At 39.9% G+C, this 19,871-nt stretch overlaps 1 protein-coding gene across 4 annotated transcripts in view; it reads left to right on the top strand.

The window, feature by feature from the left end:
• The window catches only part of EPB41L3 (erythrocyte membrane protein band 4.1 like 3), an 88,446-nt gene that overhangs the window by 28,589 nt on the left and 39,986 nt on the right, over positions 1-19,871 (top strand). For all 4 annotated transcript variants that reach the window (XM_007449159.1, XM_007449158.1, XM_007449160.1 and 1 more), the window contains exons 3-7: positions 7,673-7,777; positions 9,307-9,349; positions 14,525-14,600; positions 16,609-16,827; positions 17,173-17,260. In XM_007449159.1, coding sequence (XP_007449221.1) covers positions 7,673-7,777; positions 9,307-9,349; positions 14,525-14,600; positions 16,609-16,827; positions 17,173-17,260 — 531 coding nt within the window. The remainder of the gene's footprint in view (positions 1-7,672; positions 7,778-9,306; positions 9,350-14,524; positions 14,601-16,608; positions 16,828-17,172; positions 17,261-19,871) is intronic.

The raw sequence follows: 19,871 nt of genomic DNA, 5'->3' as shown, positions 1-19,871 counted from the left end.
AAAAAAAAAAAAAAAAAAAAAAAATATCACTGTTGTGTTTAAAAACTTAGCAAGACCAGGAAGTGGTCCCAGGTTCATATTTTAACAGGCCACTTCAGATCTTTATTGCTAACTGAACTGAGTTTAAGAAAGTGGCAGAATAATCATTGATTGACTTATTAATAATGTGAAAAGAACTATTATGGTTTTCTCAAAAGCTGATTGCTTGTGAATTTAAAGAAAGAGCTAGCAAGACATGTAACATCTAGGCAGAAAAAAATCATCTCTGCTTCTCACGTCAGCCCTCTGAATTCACTTCCTGGATCACACTTGGGATTTAGTACATAGACTAGGTCCTGCCCCTCTGGGCATGGATCCTGGCAGTAGTGATGGGGATAATGGACTTCCTACTGTGCTTATTAAACTTAGCATTGAAAGTACACTTGAGACAGAAAGCCCCAAATGGAAGTAGATGCACACAGGGCAGCTGGGGCCATATATTGCTTCTTAGACCTTCCTGGCCTCAGATCTCAAGTGTTTATGGACTGTTGTCACAGATCAGACACCATCATCATCTTTTATTCCGCTTGGTATTTTCTAAGTGTATATATATATATTTTTAATCCAGCTAAATTTCAGGGCAGACTGTGTTAGAACGTTTTTCTATCTGACAGAGCAAAAAGAAGACCTAGGAAAAAATGACCTACACAGAGTCCAGGTGTCTGATTTAGGCTCAAGTTTAAGCTTAGTTAGTTTGCTGAGCTCTCCACATGTTCCTGTAACACCAGGCAAATTGTGTTGCCATCATTTAGAAATGAAGAGAATTCCAGTTGACCTTGAGAAGTGAGGAGAACGGAAAAGCATTCAGTGTGGAAATATGCAATTAGGGAAGGAAGCGTGAAAAAAAAAAATGATGGCATTTTTCATCGAGATTAATCGAAGATAATGTGAGGAGAAATTCCTCCTTCACATTCATGCCCGGAGTGCTTATTAGGCGCATATGTTGAATGTCTTCTGTGTTGAGGACACTCTGTCGGGGGCATTAAAAAGGTTGCACAGTTTCGTGTCCTCAGGGAGCAGAAATACAAGTTCACAAAGTGCAACAATACACAGAAAGATATAATTTCAGAAGAAAATCAGCAGTCCAGTTGAAGAAGATATAGAATGGAAAGAATAAAGTGCTTACAGGCAGGCGCTCCCTCAAATTTCAAAGCAGCTGAAATAAAGGTACAGAAGTGTCATTTTCCCTGAAGGGTCTCAATATTATATGTTTCCTTGTATTAACGCACGTGGTATAAGCCTAAGCCAGTGTAACAAGAGGCTTTTTTTTCAGTGACGGTTTAAAGAAATGCGCACATAGATCCCGCAGAGCCTCAAGGATATATCCACACGCCCTGGTGCTGATGGCTTTGGTTCCCCCGCCCCTCCGCATTTCCCCCACCAAGAAGTAGGGACCATTGATTAGCTCCAGTTCTCAGGCAGAACGACGTGCTCTGCCTCATTTTCTTTGCGATTGTGCAGCTTCAGATAAATAAGAACTGCAGCCCGTCTTTCTAAGGCGAGAAGATTATACTTGACTTTACAAATTTCTCTAATTTCAGCTTTTAGCCTTTCCCCAGGCTGATTCATAGCTTTGTGAGACTGAAAGAAAAGACACATTCTGTTGAAGTCTTGTGCTGAGGTTTAGTACAGTTTGTGCTGCCTGCTTGTGCACTCATGACTTGAGCACAGATCAAGACACGATTTCCAGGGACTTGAGGATCAAGGCGGCGCTCATTTCGGAGGATGTGTCCACAGGTGTGCCGTCTCCTGGTCAGCTGTCAATCAAGAGCAGCTCCTCCCTCCATCCTCCCCTGGGTTCAGTGCCCAGTGTTTGTTCCTCTCCATCACCTCCCTAACCTGCCGGGGAAGATGCGAGTTCTTTTACTCGTTCACAAAAGAGGAAATCAAGACATTTGTTAACCTACCTGGGTCATTTTTTAGTAAGGTAGCAGGTTCTTGAGTGAAAGTCTGTATGTTTTAGCTCTACCAAGGGAGAGCTAAAAAAAAAAAAATTCAAACTCAAAAACATTTCTATTTTGTGTATTTCGTTCATAGCTTTAAATGCAGGTTCATTGTTTGGCTGGTTTATTGGTTGGTTTTATAGTTTGGTGGTTTATCATTGCTCATTTGTATCATTTTATTTCAGCGTGTGGCTCGTTTTTCATTTCTTGAGAACTTAACGTTTCTTAAGAAAATTTGTTGGAAAGGGTGTCTTAAGATTTTAAGACTGTGTGTGTGTGTAAACTCTCAGTGTTGGTACAAGAAGGCCTGAAAGAAACGGGTGTGGATCTAAATCTGAAGTTACACATTTCCTCAAAAAAAGAAAAAAGAAAAAAGAAAAATTGCTTTAGAGTCCCTCCATTTAAGAATGTTTAAGTTGTAAACTTAAGTGTACCTTTCAACCATGCCTGCAAATGAGATCTTGAAAACATACAAAGGCCTTGTGTCCGCCTTCAGAAATTCTGATTTATTTGACCCGAGGTGGGTTCCTGGATATTGGCATATTTTAAATGCTCCCAGGATCCACGGTTGAAAAACCACTAGTTTAAAATATTGCTTTGGCAACATTGGTTATGATATGCTAGTGAGAAAAATTTTACGTTTCATCACGTTACCTTTTTATTCTCTTAATGGTATTTGACCAAAATGAGGCTCCATAGAAAATAAATATAGGAGGCACATTGCCACCAGAAGTGTCTTTATAGTCAGTCCGGATACAAGGCGAGTGCACAGAGAGACAGCTGTGATATAAGGCAGAACATGGAAAGTGCCCTCTTGGTACCATAAAGTGCTCTACTGTCCAAAGGTGAGAGAAGTCACATTTGGCTGGGAGGACAGGAAATGCTGTAAAGAAGTGACACTGGAGAAGCATTGTGAAGGATGAGAGTTGGCAGGCAAAATGTAAGGCAGAGCACTTGGGGACATTTAGAGCATCAATGTGGGTAACACCTGTAATGGACTGAAACATGTCAAGCCTGATTTAGCCCATGAGTTCATAGTGATAAAATATAAAACAAAGATCCTGATTGGTGACTTCCGGATGGTGCTAGAAAGCCAACTCGTTATCTTGAAATTGGATAAAGGAAAAGGTGTGAGCATTGATCCTGGCTTCCGTCATCAGACTATGTCACTGGATAAATAATTCTGACAAAGAGAAGTGTCTCTTCATAGACCTACTCCAACTAATAAATAGGGGACCAAGGTTCGGATTCGAATATCCCCATCTCGCCACCTCGAATTAATGGGTCTAGGGCAACGATCGTTAGTGACTGCTAATATCACAAAAAGCCAAGAGTTGACTTTATGCCTCGTGGTGAAATTGCACAGCATCATTTATGGAAACCAGTCGAACAAGAATCTGGTCAAGCTTCTAGATTTCACTGTCAGTTTACAGGAAATACAGAAGACAAAAGAACATGTTAAATTACACCATGGAGATGCAAACAGCAAGTCTAGACTGAGCGAACTCTACAGGCAAATGACCTGGTCTCCTAGACAAGTTAATAACCAACATAAATGGAGAACTTGCAGATTAAGAGAGAACAGAGAGTTATGTCAGCCGATTGCAGTGTATGGGCTAATCAAGGAAAATGAAAAAGAAAAAAAAAAAATCTTTGAAATAATTGGGGAAATTAAAGTCCTGACTAGATATTTGGTGATATTATGAACTGATTGCTACTTTTGTTTAGATGTGATGAAGTTATTGAGATTACATTTCTTAGAAGAGCAGAGTTACATACTAAGATAAATAGAGACAAAATTATTTGCTGAGATGCTTCAGAATACCCAGCGGGGAGGTTGAGTGGAGCAGAACTCCGGAGGAACCAAAGTTGTCTTCAGAGGCATTTGTTAAAACTGGGTGATGAGTATGCAGGCTTTCATGATGCTGTTCTCTCTACTTTGGGAAATGTTGGAAGTTCTCCCATCCTAAAACATTCTGAAATTAGTTTTTTAAAGTTGTTAGACAAATAAAAGTACAAATAAAAAATTTAATGTAAACTTTCAGGTGATGCTGGTTGATAAGACCTTGAGAACCAGTGTTTTACCAACATTGTAAAAATCTTGAATTATCTTGGACTTGCAGGAAGTTTCATTAATGCTGCAGAAAAGCTTATTTCATCTGCTGGGTTTGAGTGGTGATGATGGACGTATCCTCGTCTTCTCTATTTGAAACTGAAACCCAATTTTAAGTGGAAAAAGAGGGTAGAGAGAGGGCAGTCCACCATTGGTTTGTTACTCCAGGAAAGCAAAATCCACTTTCTTTAATGTCCAGGTGTTAAAAGTCAATGGTTATGTAGACTGCGAATGCATTTGAGTCAGAGACGTGACTTAACAACTCACAGGAAACAGCAAATGAGACTAAAAGCTGTTCATCGTCTCCAATTAAGTAGATTACCCATTGATTTTAGAATACCTCTGTCCAAAAAATGTTTTTTAATCCACTGAATTCTTTTTTTTTACATTTTTATCGGAATATAATTGCTTTACAGTGGTGTGTTAGTTTCTGCTTTATGACAAAGTGAATCAGTTATACATATACGTATGTTCCCATATCTCTTCCCTCTTGCGTCTCCCACCTCCCTATCCCTCCCCTCTAGGTGGTCACAAAGCACCGAGCTGATCTCCCTGTGCTATGCGACTGCTTCCCACTAGCTTCATTGTAGCTGTTATAAACATACCCAATGAAAGTAAGGTGCCTAGATTTGGTCACTTAATGAACATCCTATCTTTGGGAACCGAATATTTAACATAAATTCTCTAAAAGGTCCAGTGACGGTTGAGCTTTAGTCATATTTTAGATGTTACTACCTAAAGATGCACACAGTGTCAACATGTAGAAATAATTGACTTAAAGAGTTAAATAATGCACTAGAAAAAAATTACCTGAGTAAGAAGAATCAAGAGTTTGGGGGAGTTGGGAGTGATTGCAGAGGGGATCCTGTCTGGGGCTGCAAAATAGTCCCATTTTGTGTCCTGTGCCAACTCCACCCATCGCCAGGGTCTTTCTCGTCACGTGTGCGGTAGGGCTCTGAAGCCGCATTTGGGCTGCATGGGGGAGTGAGCTGTGATCATTAGTGATGTTGGCCATGAGCACAGGTGCCCAGTTACAGCCTCAAGCGCGTGATCACCTGGCTCCATGGAGTCATGTATCCTCACTCAAGGATGAGAAGGTGAAGGCCCACATAACGTGAAAGACCTTTCCAGTGTCACCCAGCTGGCTGGCGGCTGTGGTGATGTTTGGCAGATAGGAATTTCATTGTTTACATATAACCATCCATAGCGGATTCTAGACAACCCGTCTTAGTTCTTAGGGCCAAAACAAAACAAACAGAAACAAACCCAAAAACCCTTCAGAGTGAAGAATGGACCACTATGTTACTGTCTTAAGGACTGTTTATAGTGTTCAAATAAGTTTAAAATAGTAAGAAAAAAATCTGGTCTGTTCAAGAGAGAGCTGTGGTTCATTAATAGCAATCAAATGGTGAGAAGCCAGAAAATTAAGAACCGGTTAGTACAGTGGCCTGTGCTTGAGCTAATCATTCCACCTGTTAGACAAAAGGAAGAAGACAGCAGCCAGAAGACAGCTAATAAAACAATGCCCAAGGCCGCCTGCAGCATGAGCAGAATAATTCCTCCACTGAGGGCCTGGCTGTGGTCTGCTGCTGGCTCAGAGGATGTAGAAGGCTTTGTAGAGGAAGGTGTATTGTATTTGTTTTATTTTGGTTTGTTTTTACTCATTGAGAAAGTACTTGGCCAGTACTTTCTTGGAAAGTACAGACACTGGTATGTATTGGTGTGTGTGTGTGTGGTGTGTTCTAGTTAAAGCAGTTAGACAGTAAGCAGATAATTGATATCTGAAGAAAGAGCAGGGCATATTAATACTAAGGATGCTTATTGGTACCACAAGGAGCTGTATATGTGCTCCTACCACAAAAATCCTAGTGAGTTCTGTATTACGTATTCTACCATTTATCAATCACGTAGGCTGATAATATCAATGGCTGACGTTTGTGGGATGCTTGACGTGTTATCACTGGACCAAGTTGGAATACTTTGTTTCATTTTAATGTCAGCCATTACAAAGAAGTAGATGGTATCATACCCGTTTTATAGAGGGAAAGCTTCGAGGTCCGCACAGCTGCAAGGGACATAAGGAAGACTCAAAGCCAGGTTTACCTGTTAAAGCCACCGTCATAGGCAGCACTAAGACTGCCTCTCCCATGTAACTCCTCTGAACCTCTGTGTTCTTATCTCTAAACTGGACATCATACCAGTGGAAGCATCAGAAGAACCAGGTTTTTTTGGTGCAAACTTTATAATTTGTTAAGCATTATTCAGAAGCAATATGCCGTTATTTACAAATAAAGGATTTAAACCAGCGAGCAGCATTTCATTGTCATACCATTTATTTATATCCATTGAACAATGTTACACAGTTTTTCTAACATGTAATTTATTTTCATACATTATTAAACTTTTTTCAAATACAACATTGATTATTCAGCTGGTTACAATTCAAGCTTCACTTTTCTATCCTACATTTATCTTTTCTCCTAAATAGTCATGCTTGAGGGGACTAAGTAATTTCCAGTATATTTGTGGTTGCACAGTAATACATACCACTTAACACGTCTTCTGGATACGTACTCTTTTGGTATGCCCATCGTTTGTCAATTTTCTTATTTTTCTCTTACTACATTAAATCTTAAAGACAAATACGCTTAAGGTACGAGATGTGAAATGTTGGTACCGTACAAACAAAATGTAGTTTAGCTTAACTGCTTCCAGTTAATCCATCTCAGACTCCAAGGCCAAGTTTAAAACACCTTTGATGAAAATATGATACTGTGTATCACCATGAATTAAGCTGATGGATCTGATTTCCCCAGATGACTGCCTTTTTTCTTTCTCCAATTGACTGCTTTATGGACAAAAATACAGCACACATGTCTACATCTTACATTTATAAATGATAATTTAAATCTTTAAACTTAATGAACATGTTTTTATGTTTAATAGAAAGGATTTTCTCTAAAAAAAAATTAAGAGAAAGTTGAACTCTGTGATACAAAATTGAAATTTGTGGCTGTAAACAAAAACTAATAAAGTTTAACAGGCTTTAGAAAGTGATGCATAGGTAGAATTTCTAAGTAAGGACTGGGATAGAAAGTTTGAAGGGCACTTCTGCCTAAGACAAGGAATGGGGTTGATTCTTCTCAAACTCAGAACCTGATCCCCTGGGGGAGTGAGCGTGGGTATTCTGAAACACAGCTGTGGTTGGCCCTTTAATGCTCTCACCGTCAGGATTTTTGTGTTTCACAATATATTTGAGGCTTCCGAGCACCACTTCATTTCCCCAACTACTTGCGTTTCGAAATCATCCGCAGGTCGCCTGTACTTACTCACTGACAGGAGTTATTTTTTTATTTATTTGTTTGTTCTGTAGGAGCTGCCTCTTGTAGGATTAGGTCCACTTTATTGAGCCTTTTTTTTCTAGTTAAAAAGGAGATGGTAAAGTGATCAAACCTGCTTGTTATTTGCTGAACAGTTACAACGAGCAATATTTTAAATTTTACCCATTTTTGTTCGTGGCAATTGAGAGAACTTTTTTGGTGTGTGTTGACTTGTTTTTCTGTTTTGTTCTCCATAGAAACGCTCCAGAGGCCAAGTGCTGTTTGATAAAGTATGTGAACATCTGAATTTGCTAGAAAAAGACTATTTTGGGCTTACATATCGAGATGCCGAAAACCAGAAGGTGAGTGGTTGAAAGCAATACAAAGTATTGCGGCTTCAACTGTGCTTCACTGCAGGAAAGTGAACTGAAACTGAATTGGTAAATCATTTTCTCCACCTCGCCTCGTACTCCCACGCCCTCACATTTGTTATCCAAGGCCCTAAATGCTGTTAAGCACCTTATTTCTTCATGAAGGAAATTATTGACAACTTCCTTTAATCCTGAGTCTTTTGGAAACAGTCAGTCAGTCAGTGTTTCTGCTTTTCATTCTTGAGTTCTTTATGGTTCCAGAAAAGCATTTTATATGGGTGCTTTGGGGGGCATGATATATTTCCATGGATTTGAGCCAATGAGAATCACATAAATTGATAATTATACAGAAAACATGTTCACTGGATGCCATCTTATTAATTCATCTCATTACACTTTTATATTCTTGCTGAATCACAATATGAGATGAATCATGTACAGACCGGATGTACAAGGCAAGCAGTTAATGTATTCAGTCCACGTTTAATGATACAATGTAAAACCTGTGTAGACTCTTATACCTGCTGCAGTCTCTTCAGGCCTTTATCTCACTTATCCCCCCAACTGCCTGAAAGATAAGGAGGAAGAAATTGTTTCCTTAATGCTGGAAACTGAGCCACAGCAATTGTGCTCATTAAATGTCACTTGTTCTGTTGTCGTTCGTTAGTGAATCATACTTTATCTTTACTGAATTCTGTGGATGATGTCTAACTTCATTATTAAACACCTGAGTGTTCTGATGAGGAAAATCCTAAGTGTCAAGTGTTCGTTTGTTAGGAAAGCATTCTAAGAAGGTGCCTTAAAATCTATAATCACAGAAGTCGCTGCATGGGACTGAACGGCTAGGACATCAGTGGTCAAGTTACATGCAGAGTCAGCTCTCTGTGTTCTTGGGTTCTGCATCTGCAGATTCAACCAACAGCAGATCAAAAATATTTTTTTTTAATTCCAGAAAGTTCCAAAAAGCAAAATTTGAATTTGCCAGTGTACCAGCAAGTATTTACATAGCATGTCCATTGAATTAGGTATTATAAATAATCTAGAAATGATTTCAAGTATATGGGGGCGTTGCATAGGTTATATGCAAATACTGTGCCTTTTTATATAAGGGACTTGAGCATCCTCAGATTTTGGTGTTACCTAGGGTTCTGGAACCAATCCCCTGTGGTTACCAAAAGGATGACTGTATCTTTAGCTCATGCTTGTAACTTGTTTGAACATAGAATCCACCATTTTTTCTCCTCTGTTTCTGTGCTAGCTTGAATCCCTGAAGGCACTTGTTGTGAAAGAAAAGAACTTTGTCAAGCCTGAATTGTGTGCACACACATCTTCTCATTAGACCAGAGCCTGGGCCTTTGCAGGACTAGCGAAGGGGCACCAGATGTAGGGGAAGGACCCAGCTGGGGGAGCCTTCCGGCAGCCACTCCTTCTCAAATACGTTTAGTTCATCTCTACCCAGTCAACACTAAGTCATCTCCATTCTTCTCTGATTCATATTCAGACTCTCACTTCTTTTTCAGAATTGGTTGGACCCTGCTAAGGAAATTAAAAAACAGATTCGAAGTAAGTTCTTTTGGATTATTATGTGTAGAAATAGGAAGATTTTCAAAGAGTGGGGTTATCTGAAATGGTAGCTCATTACCCACATGGCTGGTGTGAATACGGTATTTTGAAAGACAGATTAAGATCTCAAATTTTATCTTTGGCAGGTTGGTCTAGCTCAGATACCCATTATTAATTATCACGACCCGGGAATAAAATGACATGACACTTGGCCTATTCCCTTGCCTGTTCAGAGATGTGAGATATGATTTAATCAAGGGATGCCCCCGTTGACAATCATCTAAAAGTTTCAAACTTAATTATTAATGTTGTATTAAGCCTAACTGCCACCAGAGTATGCAAGGCAAGCAGTAAAAGTAATAGTCATTTAATAGCTTAGAAACGGGGTAGCAAGTCAGACTGAAGTTTACTGTCTGGTGACATCTTCTTTTCTTAGCCCTAAAGGCAATTTAAGAAATGGACATTTCCTAGCGCACAAAACAATTACATGAGCCACTCAGAAAATTTAAATACAGGTAGCTAATAAGTATTAGAAAAGGTACTAAGTCTTAGTAATAACTAAATGCAAATTAAAATGTGACATTGTTCAGCTATTCAGATTAGCAAAGATTTCACAAGTTTAATAATGCCCTACACTGGCAATTTTTTACGCAATTGGTAGAAATATAACCCTTTAAGAAGGCACTTTGTGCCAGTATTTATTAAAATTTAAAATGTGCTTATTCTTTGACCCCTGATTTTACTTGTAGAAATGTATCCAGTGTCTGCTTAAGAGAGGAGTGTGTACATATGTGTACATGTAGGAAAGTTCATTGTCAAACCATTGGCAAAAGAAGACTCAAAGCAACTTAAATATCCATTTATAAAGAAATGATAAAATCGATCATGAAATAGCCATACCTTGAAATACTAGGTAGCTGTTAAATAGAATATGTTTTAGCTCTCATTAGTGAGACCTTAGAGAAATAATTCATATTTGTTGAAAATGAGTTATGCATAGATAGGTATGTGGAAATACCTATACCTCCAGAAGTGGCACTGCAGGGTAGGGGACTGAGAAAAAGGAAATTTTTCATTTTTATTTTTAAGCCTTTTCTGTAGCTGTTGCTTTTTACTGTGGATAAATGGTAAAACATGGATATACTTTATAATTTCAGCTAGCTAGTTAATTTTTTTCAAGCAATGCATTTTTTATCAATAAAATCTAGTTTAATTTTCCAGAACAACTGATTCTATTTGAAGATTAAATTTAAGACCAATTTATTAATAAGGACAGCATTCCCATCAAAGTTACTATTAAAAGAGAGCAAATCTTTCTAGTGCCTTTGAATGTTCTGAGGTCTCAAAATACCCTACATGCTAATAAAAAGTAATTAGTAGCGAGCAGTTTGAAATGGCTTAATACTAGATAATATCTCAGAAGAAGCAAAAAATTCACTATGCTTCTAGGTATTAGAGAGTCTGATGATTCTTTGTACAACGAAAACATCTTTACCATGTTTTTGAGAGGAGTTCGGTGTGTGGTCACTAATCAGAAACGTGATAGTGAGGTAGTCTGATAGAACTAAATTGGGATTAAAACCAGGGACAGCTACAGTTGTGATAAGAAGGTGAAAACTTCAGAGTCCTAGTAGAAACTTTAAGATGGTGAATATGTTCTAAGGATCTTTTTATGGAGTTACTAAAAGCAGATGTGCTGAATATCTTAACATTTCATGTGCTTTAAGTCCTCTGTATTCACCTAATTAATAAAACGCCGTTTCGTACTCGGTTGATTTTATAGTTAACAGAGCACTTTGAAAATATATTACATGTTCAAGGATAAGTCATTATACTGTTACAAGAAAGGCTGTAACAACAGTTAATTTTCTTTTCTGCTGTTAATGGAATTCTTTTTTTCCTTCATTTCCCATTTATCCTGTCTCCGACCTTCCTTTCTAAGAGAGGAAGTTTAGGGGGCAACTGGAACATGAGATTTAAAGGATATTTTCCTCATGTAGATTAGGCAGTGTTTGTGACAGCAACGTAATGAAAACCAAGTGACAATCATGCAGATAAAGGAGGAGACAAGAAAAAATGGGAAATTTTTAGGAATGGGATTTGGTGTTTTTATCTATATTCCTTATTGTTTCCCATGCACAAAATGCCTTCTTTCCACAAAAGGTACATTCTATCAAGGCAGAAAAGTATTATCAGAGCTAATGTAATTATTGTACAATCACCTCCTCTTGCTGAACATAAATATCGACAATAAAAGGATGTTTCCATTATTTTTATGCTGTAGGTCCACAGTAGGTCTCTAGAATGAGATCTTCAAGAGAATGGCAAATGGCAATCAAGCTGAAAAAGATTTTAAGTTATGAATTTATGAGAAATAGAAAATCCTGAGCCTGAAGAGTTTGTTCTTGTGAAAAAAATTCTTATTCCAGTCATCTTTTATGCCTAGCAGACCTAAAATTTCTAAATGTATTCTGATATCGAGTATATTTATGATATAGTAACTTCATGATATAGAATATATGATACATAGTGATTTATGCTAGAACTGTAGTATAGTTAGAAATTTTAAGATTTGGCAGGCATAGAAGACTAAAATTAGAATTTTTTCATAAGAATGAATTCTCTTCAGTTTCACAGTTTTCTGATTATCATAAATTTGGAATTTAAAATCCTATATCAGCGTTATAGATGTCATTTTAATGCATTCAGGCTCTTGCATTTCCGTCCCTAACCAGAGCCGTCATCTGATCAGGCACAGGCTCACAAACCTATTTATGGCATAACTATAGCCTCCCAGTGATATGTTTCCACCAGGTTCTTTACGAGGATATGTATTTCCGCTTTAATCTGCCTCTCTCATTAATTTCAAATGCTACACCTCATTTCACTGGATTTTTTTTTTCCTTGATTGTGGTGTAGATTGTGTCTTCCGTAAACTTTCCCACCGTTTCAAAATAATGTCCTGCAAAACCTCATATTTGATTGGGTTATAACCTTAGGAAAGTAGATTCCTTGGGATTAGTGATTTTCAAAGTACGGTCAAGTGTATTAGAACCATTAGGGTATTTATTAAAATCACAAGTTCCTGGGCCATAATGCACATCTCCGGAATAAAAACCTCTGAGTAGGGCCTAGGGATTGGCATTTTTAACAAGCCCCTCCGATGCTTCTTAGGCCCACGATCATTTGAAAGTCACTTTCCTGTAATGAGGATTTTTGCATTGAAATATCTTTCTTCTATTTTTATACCCTCTTAGTTTCCAACTTCGAGTGTTTACCCTGAATTTATTATGAGTTTAATTACATTGCTAAACGATTCATTGGATTCACTTTGAAGTGGATAAAAATTATAAAAGAGCAATAAATCCATTTCCCATAACGAATCCATTAGCTTTCATTCCAGTTGCTTGCAGGGAAACCAGCTCTCATTATGAACCTCATGGCTGGCAAGCATTCCATTTTAGCAGGAGGTGAATAGGAATCAATAGGAAAGTAAAACCAAATCAGACTTGTTAATTTTAGAATAACAAGAGGACGTTTTTGAGAACAGTGGGAAAAATAATCGCTAGAAATAGGTTTGATTGCCAGATATTTTATGGCTTGTAATTCTTACAGCCCACGTTTTGGGAATATTTTCTTAGTGGTTTAGAAATGACACGAAACAGCCAGTAATACCCGGTCCTTATACCAAGTCCTTTATAAGGCAACTCAAATGGTGTCCCTGCCAGGTGGACCTCTAAGTGTAATATGAATAGCGGTGTCCAGAATAAACCAGAATTAGTGAATGGACTATGCCATGGATGACAGAAATACAGGTGACCTCTGCAGCTAAGTATTTGCTGCTCAAGCAAGAGACCAGTTCAAAGGAAGGAGCCAGGAGGTACTTAGGATGTTGTCCCTTTCTTGTGAATGTTTGGGAAGGACTCGGGGAGAGAATGGAACTTCCAGGAGTCACTGAATGGGAGAAGGGGGTGTTTGGAAGTCTTAGGAGGGCATTTGAAGCATGAGCGCTGGACCACGAGGTCATGAATCACAGAGCAAAAGGAAGACCACGGCTCGGAGGAAAGGCCTCCAGCACCGAAGCTGGGAGACCAGGAGGGTCCTCCAAGCCGCCGTTCAGAGCGAGCAGGGCCTGGGCCCTTGGAGTGTGCTTACTGGGTGGAGGGAAGAAATGGAAACAGTTCCCGGCGAAGGAGCACCCAGGCTTCAGTAACATACTGCATTTATTAAAAGGCCAGACGGAGAGACCCGGGTGAAAATAAGTGACAGGGGTGATCACAGAGAGAGTAAGTGTCGAAAAGAAGAAAAGGCGGGTTTTATTCTCATTTACGGTGATAAACGTGGTTAGGTATACACAACTAGAGAATGCATGGATAAAACGAAGCACACAGGAAGGCTTGTAATGTCTCACGTATACATGTGGACGGTCTGGGGAGCAGGTGCCTGTGAGCTGGCGTCTGGGTGACCCCCTTGCCCGCTGGAGAGGCCATAGGAGATGCCACAGGAGGAGGGGTGGCCGCGTGCAGTGAGGACCGTCCTGATCAGGGGCTGAGGTGGAGGGCTGGGTTTGGTAATGCACAGTACATACCCCCAGTGTCTCTTCCATCAGAAATTTCCCCAAGTAAGAAAAGAACTTTCCGAATGGCCCACAGAGCAGCTCATCTCTTAATATGACAGCCAACCTTTCCCATAAGATAAAGATATCCTGAGCAGTCCCTTGACATGTATTATTGTGGGATCTGACCTGTCATAACAAAGCAGAAAGGACAAAGGAAATGGGATTCTGTCTGTAATGTTGGTATGTGAGCTCTCCAGAACTTCAGAGAGTAGCTCCGGTCAGCCCTAGACTCGTCTGATTGAGGCTTATCTGTCTCGTTTACTTTTTTTCCCTCTTCCCAAGGCCTTTGTCCCTGAGAAAGGGAGGAAGTTTAGTCAATTTCCTTGCTAGTTAGAAACCCCAGCAAAGGATTGGATGGGGCAGAAGATTAGAAACTGGAGCAAGTTTCAGAGTTACCTGTGAATTTCACTAAAAGGAGACTTCCCTATTTTCCATTGATGATTAAAAGTTGCCTGGGTGTTAGTGCCTGGAGTTAGGGCAGTTCTAGCCACCGCTTAGTATAATAAGTACAAAGGGATTGTCTAAGACTTTATTCTGATTTTTTCTCCTCTCCGCAGGTGGTGCTTGGCACTTTTCATTTAATGTGAAATTTTACCCACCAGACCCTTCCCAGCTCTCTGAAGATATCACCAGGTATTTGAAAGTTGGCAGTGAAAAAGGCAGGCATCTTGGGAGTTGTGCTCCTGTTAAATTCTCGGGCGGAGGGCAGGCTTACATCTGGTGACCTTACCGTCATCCACGCCGAAATGGCAAACAGAAGGCAACTGAATGAGAGCAAACATCCGATGAGAAGATTTGCCAAATCATTATCTGTTGCCAGTTGAATCTTTGGTGCTAAGCTGATACTACCCTCTGCCTGACCCTGGTGGGAAAACACACAGAATTGAGATGCTGTCATCTACCCACCACAGTCAAATTTGACGGGATTCAGCCTTAAATGATACGACAGTTCCTAGTGCTCCTCCTTCAAAACTTAGAGCAAAAGTGTGTCTTCGGATGCTTATGCCTTTTTATATAAAGTCTGATACGTGGTGGCTGTTTTAAAAAATCACACAGGCGTACACACACACACACAAATGCACATAAACACGTGCACACCTAAGAGTGTACCTTGCACACCTTCTGTATACAAGGAAGATGTTTCATTCGTTTTAGAGAAAAGGTATCAAGAAAGGAATCTAACAGTCTGGCCTGGTGACTGAGCTTTGAGTATGAGGAGGAATCTCTTTATGAAGCCATTCTGGGTTTGCTGTGTGTCCCTCTAGGCCTCTTCTAATGCTTTCTACTTTGGAATCCTTGGTCTTCTCACCGTGTTTCGTATTAAGTTTATAGCCAGTCAGAGTGATGCTGTGCAGTGTGGCCTTACAACCCTTCTTGGCAGGCTTTTCAGGAAAGAGAAGTTACTCAAAAAGCTTTAGTCACTTGCTATGATGAAAAATCATTTCAGCAGACACGTTAGGAGAAGGGGAAAAACTAGTTCCAGAAGACTTCTTTTATATTTTCATTAAATCAAAAAACAACTTGTAATTTCTTATATAAAGATACTTTTTAGTAGTCGAGGGACTATTTAATTGTGGCTAATTTATGGTTAGAGAGCATATATATACTCTGAGTTGGAATCTAGTGCATGATTCCTTTCCATTTGTGTCACGTGTGTAGGGCCTGTGAAATGTGTAGGAAGTTTTGTATCTGGATTACATGGCATTTACTTACATCATCAGCTTAAAACCGTATTTAGAGGGGACCCTAACACTTTATCCTATAGTCCTCAGCTTCAGCAGATTAACAGTTCATTTCTTGTGTGAAAGGTACAAGGTATATTTTATTCTTATACTCGTATGCTGGGCCACGAAGACTGTTAATAAAATTCACCAATGTTCCCACTTACCTTGGAGTCTTCTACTGTTAGTATATCTGTCGCTCTTAGAAGCAGAATAACAGGGAAGGTAAAAGTCAGCTATTAATGGAGATATTTGCATATGATATTGGCAAAATTATACGGAAAACGTTTCACAGTCCCCCAGTTTAGAACTGTTTGCTTTTAGTGATGAGATTTTAAGGTAATCATTCTTCAAAGTTAGTCTTCGTAACGGTTGAATTCTAGGAAGTTATCTAAAGAAAAGAATGAGAGCTTGACCCAGGAGAAAGCTCCTCTCATCAGGAACGCAGGAAGTGGCAGGTAGTGTTCATGATGGCGCAGCCGTTGAGTTACCTGCAATTTGTCTTGATCGTGTGGCAGGACCTTTCATCTAGATAGCAAAGTGAGACTTCCTTTAGGTAGTTGGGGCCTAATCATTATATTTAAGAGCACCATTTTTATATTATAATTTCCCCCACCAGAGATTTTGTTTGACTTTCAACGTTATCTTAATGTTAGAGAGATAGTCTATAGGTTTCTTTTATTCTGTGTCTCATCAGTGAATCCCTGTATTATTATGAACTTGCCTCTAGATGCCCTTAAATGTTGTATTTTGTAGCTAAGTATCTTCCCCTAGTATTTAGATCCAGATACAGATGCTAGACAATATGTCCTAGTGGATTATTCTGCAGGGAGAGCTTGCTTGCCGCCCACTTTGTACTGGACAGTCTCCTTTCCAGTCTCCTAACGCTGGCTTTCTGCCCGTCCTCTGGCTCCTGGAAGGTACTACCTCTGCTTACAGCTGCGCGATGACATCGTGTCTGGCAGGCTGCCCTGCTCCTCTGTCACCCTTGCCACGTTGGGCTCATACACCGTCCAGTCAGAACTGGGAGACTACGACCCAGATGAGTGTGGCAGTGACTACATCAGCGAGTTCCGCTTCGCGCCAAACCACACAAAAGAACTAGAAGACAAAGTCATCGAGCTGCACAAGAGCCACAGGTTAGCGGCAGGAACCCCGAGAGCATCCGTTTAAGCTGTGCTCGGTGGGTGGGCATCCCCTGCACCACCTGCTTCTCCCGGGACTGAAGTCAGTGCAGAGTGAGGTTCTGGACCTGGTACAGTTCTGGGTAGTTACACTCCTACTCGGGACGTCCTTGTGATGTTTCTGCTAAGAGCCATTTTCCTGGTATTCTCCCCCCGCCTCCCCCAGAGTACAAATCTTTTGGTGCCTCTGTGGAAACTTGCAAGGGAGCTAAGTGGAAAATATTATGGCTCCACCAGGTTTAAAAAAAAAAAAAAAAAAAAAAAAACAGCATTGTAATACCTCTCATTTCTTCTTATCAGAGGCATGACGCCCGCAGAAGCAGAGATGTATTTCTTGGAAAATGCCAAAAAGCTCTCCATGTATGGGGTGGATTTACATCATGCCAAGGTATGCATTTTTTTAACTCCAGGCCTTCTATCTAATTTTATTTAAACAGTGTCCAGGACCCAGTTGTCACAAACGTTATATGCCAAGTACTGTGTATGTCCCGTTGTGACGCCCACCAGGCGCTCAGAAAATTCATGTTAAATTTTAAAAACTCTCTATAAAGTTTAGATACTGTGACAGATAATCAGTGCTTTGAAATAAGATGGTTATTTTGAAGTTCAGTTAAAATTAACCAGCCAGGCTAAGATTGCCTAGTCTATCACAGTGGTTCACTTTTCCCGGGAACAGCTTTGATCCATCTTCTGAGCTGATAAAAGCTCTGAGTCCCAGAATAGCCCTACTTTCCATCTCATCACTGTCACCATTTTTATTTTATTTATTTATTTTGCCTAACTTGTCTTTTAAAGAAAGAAAAAGAGGGAAGAGATAAGAGAGCAGAGAGACCTGGAGAAGCACTATAGTTTGGGGTTGGTTTTGTTTTGAACTTTCTCAGTCACTGCGTGTAATGAAACGGATTCTCCATCCTTACATACAGCACATTAACTGTAGTGTTTGGTCAGTTTATTTTCAGGACATTCTCTGTAATAAATAATCCTGCTACAAATAAATCCTCTCTTCCTGTCCAAAAAAAAAGAAAAGAAAAGAGTGTCTAGTCGACGGGTGAATTGTTGAGGCTGTATCTTGGTTCCAGAGTCTTGCGAAGAGAGAAGTCAGGATTGGACTGGATTAAGGTTGGGAGGAGGTATCAGCAGCTTTTACTCCATGTCACGCCTTTTCCAGAATCTCTGTGTTTTTCAACAGTGAGAGAGTGAGCGTATGGACTGTTAGTCTGTTATCTGAACAGCTGTGAATAGAAGTGCCGTGGAAGCAGAGGCAAGGTTTCCCAAAAACTTCTATCAGCAAAACATAGGAAATGTGTTAGGCTCTTAGGGATAGATTCTGGTACTTCAGCAGCACTGAAGAGATTAGTACTTGAAGTTCGGGGACAGCTCCTTCTGATTTGGGCTGACACGATGATGTCGCTCCTGCGTGGGGATGTGGCTTTACTTCGGGTGGACAGAGTGGTCACGATCACACAGTCCGGGGCTCACAAGAACATGCACTTAACAGGCTGCCAGCCGAGCGAGTGTCTTACACAGTCAAGTTTGGGGCCAAGAAATGAAGAGGGTTTCAGCTGGCTTTGTTTAGGCAAACATCTCAACAACCCTGGGGACCCCTAGGAGGAAAATCTGTGATGTCTTCGTTCTGTTGTTGCTGCATTTGGGGACCTGACAGATTGAAAGTGAGTTTGGACAAGACGACGGTGAGGATCAGATGAACGCAGGTCGAATTGGTTGCGTCTGTGGATCATTTTGTACATCACTCAGGGTGAGGACTTCTGAGGCCTGAAGGCCTCAACAAGAGCAGAATCTCAGAGGATTGGCTAGGGCTCACACCAGGGATGCTGGCACCGGAGAGCCAAGCTCGTTGACATTTGCGTGTAATTACAACAGCAGGTGTAGCTCTGTTTACTTGCCAGTTAATTATTACATGTTTTCACTTACTTTGTGCTCGGATAACATAGCATTTTCTAGTTTATGCCAGATATAAGGTAGGATGAGGATTTAAAAAGAAAATAAGGACACGCACTAAGATTGTGTTTCTCTTAGAGTTTTTCCCTACGTGGCTAAAAGATAAGGAAACAAGACAGAAATGAAGGTAGCCTGGAAATTTGCGTGACTCGAAAGCTATTTTTGAGTTACATTACACATGACGACTCACTTACTGCCCAGGGGAAAATAAATAAATTTTAAAAAGGTGAGGGCCTCCATTTAGGAGAAGGGCAACTCAGCATGTATCTGTGTTCCTATCAGGAAAAATGAAATCACTTAACATGGCTATAGCGACTGAATTAAAATAGATGGCTGCTTTGTCATTCAATAATGTGATTTGAAATTATGCCAATTAAAAGAGAGAATTAAGGAAGTGCCAGTGCAGCCTGTGGTAGGATTTCACGTGAATACTAAGTATAACAAATGATTTGGTTATGGACTTCATTTTCTCACACAGACGCCCTCCCTCATTTCAAGAAGGAAGTTTACTGAATTAAATTAGAGCTAATTTCCAGTTATAAGTGAGATGCTTCTCTTCTCTTGATAGTATTGAAAGGCCCTAGGCTCTTGGACCTAGTTAGAAATTCTGAACTGTGATCTTGGACTCCACAGCTCTGTATGAAGAATAAATATCCATATTAGGTGAAGCTCCCTTGGTTTGGAAAACCTGTTCTAAATGCTTTGTTTTTGTCTTAGGAAGACTGTCTCTGCTTGTTTGTCATTTAATGTCACTCTGAATAGGCTCTGTCAGAGTCATTTATTTCATATAAGATTCTGAAACGTAGTTATAAATCCATATCGGGTATCCCGTGGACCAGGAGATGATAAAGAATGGGAAAGTTGGAACAGTGATTTTAAGTTAAGAGAATAGTACCTTCGTTTATTTTAATTAGGATAGGCTGAGGCTGTCCAGGGTTTCCGTCAATGCTCCCTGCTAAAGGGAGCATTAAATATGTTTATTGATAGGGAAACACATGTCCCCAAGAGAGACCACGATTATAGCTTTTTTTTTTTTTTTT

The sequence above is a fragment of the Lipotes vexillifer genome, unplaced genomic scaffold, assembly GCF_000442215.2.
Source record: "Lipotes vexillifer unplaced genomic scaffold, Lipotes_vexillifer_v1.1 scaffold605, whole genome shotgun sequence".
Lineage (NCBI taxonomy): Eukaryota > Metazoa > Chordata > Mammalia > Artiodactyla > Lipotidae > Lipotes > Lipotes vexillifer.
This window is presented reverse-complemented; position numbering and strand designations above follow the sequence as displayed.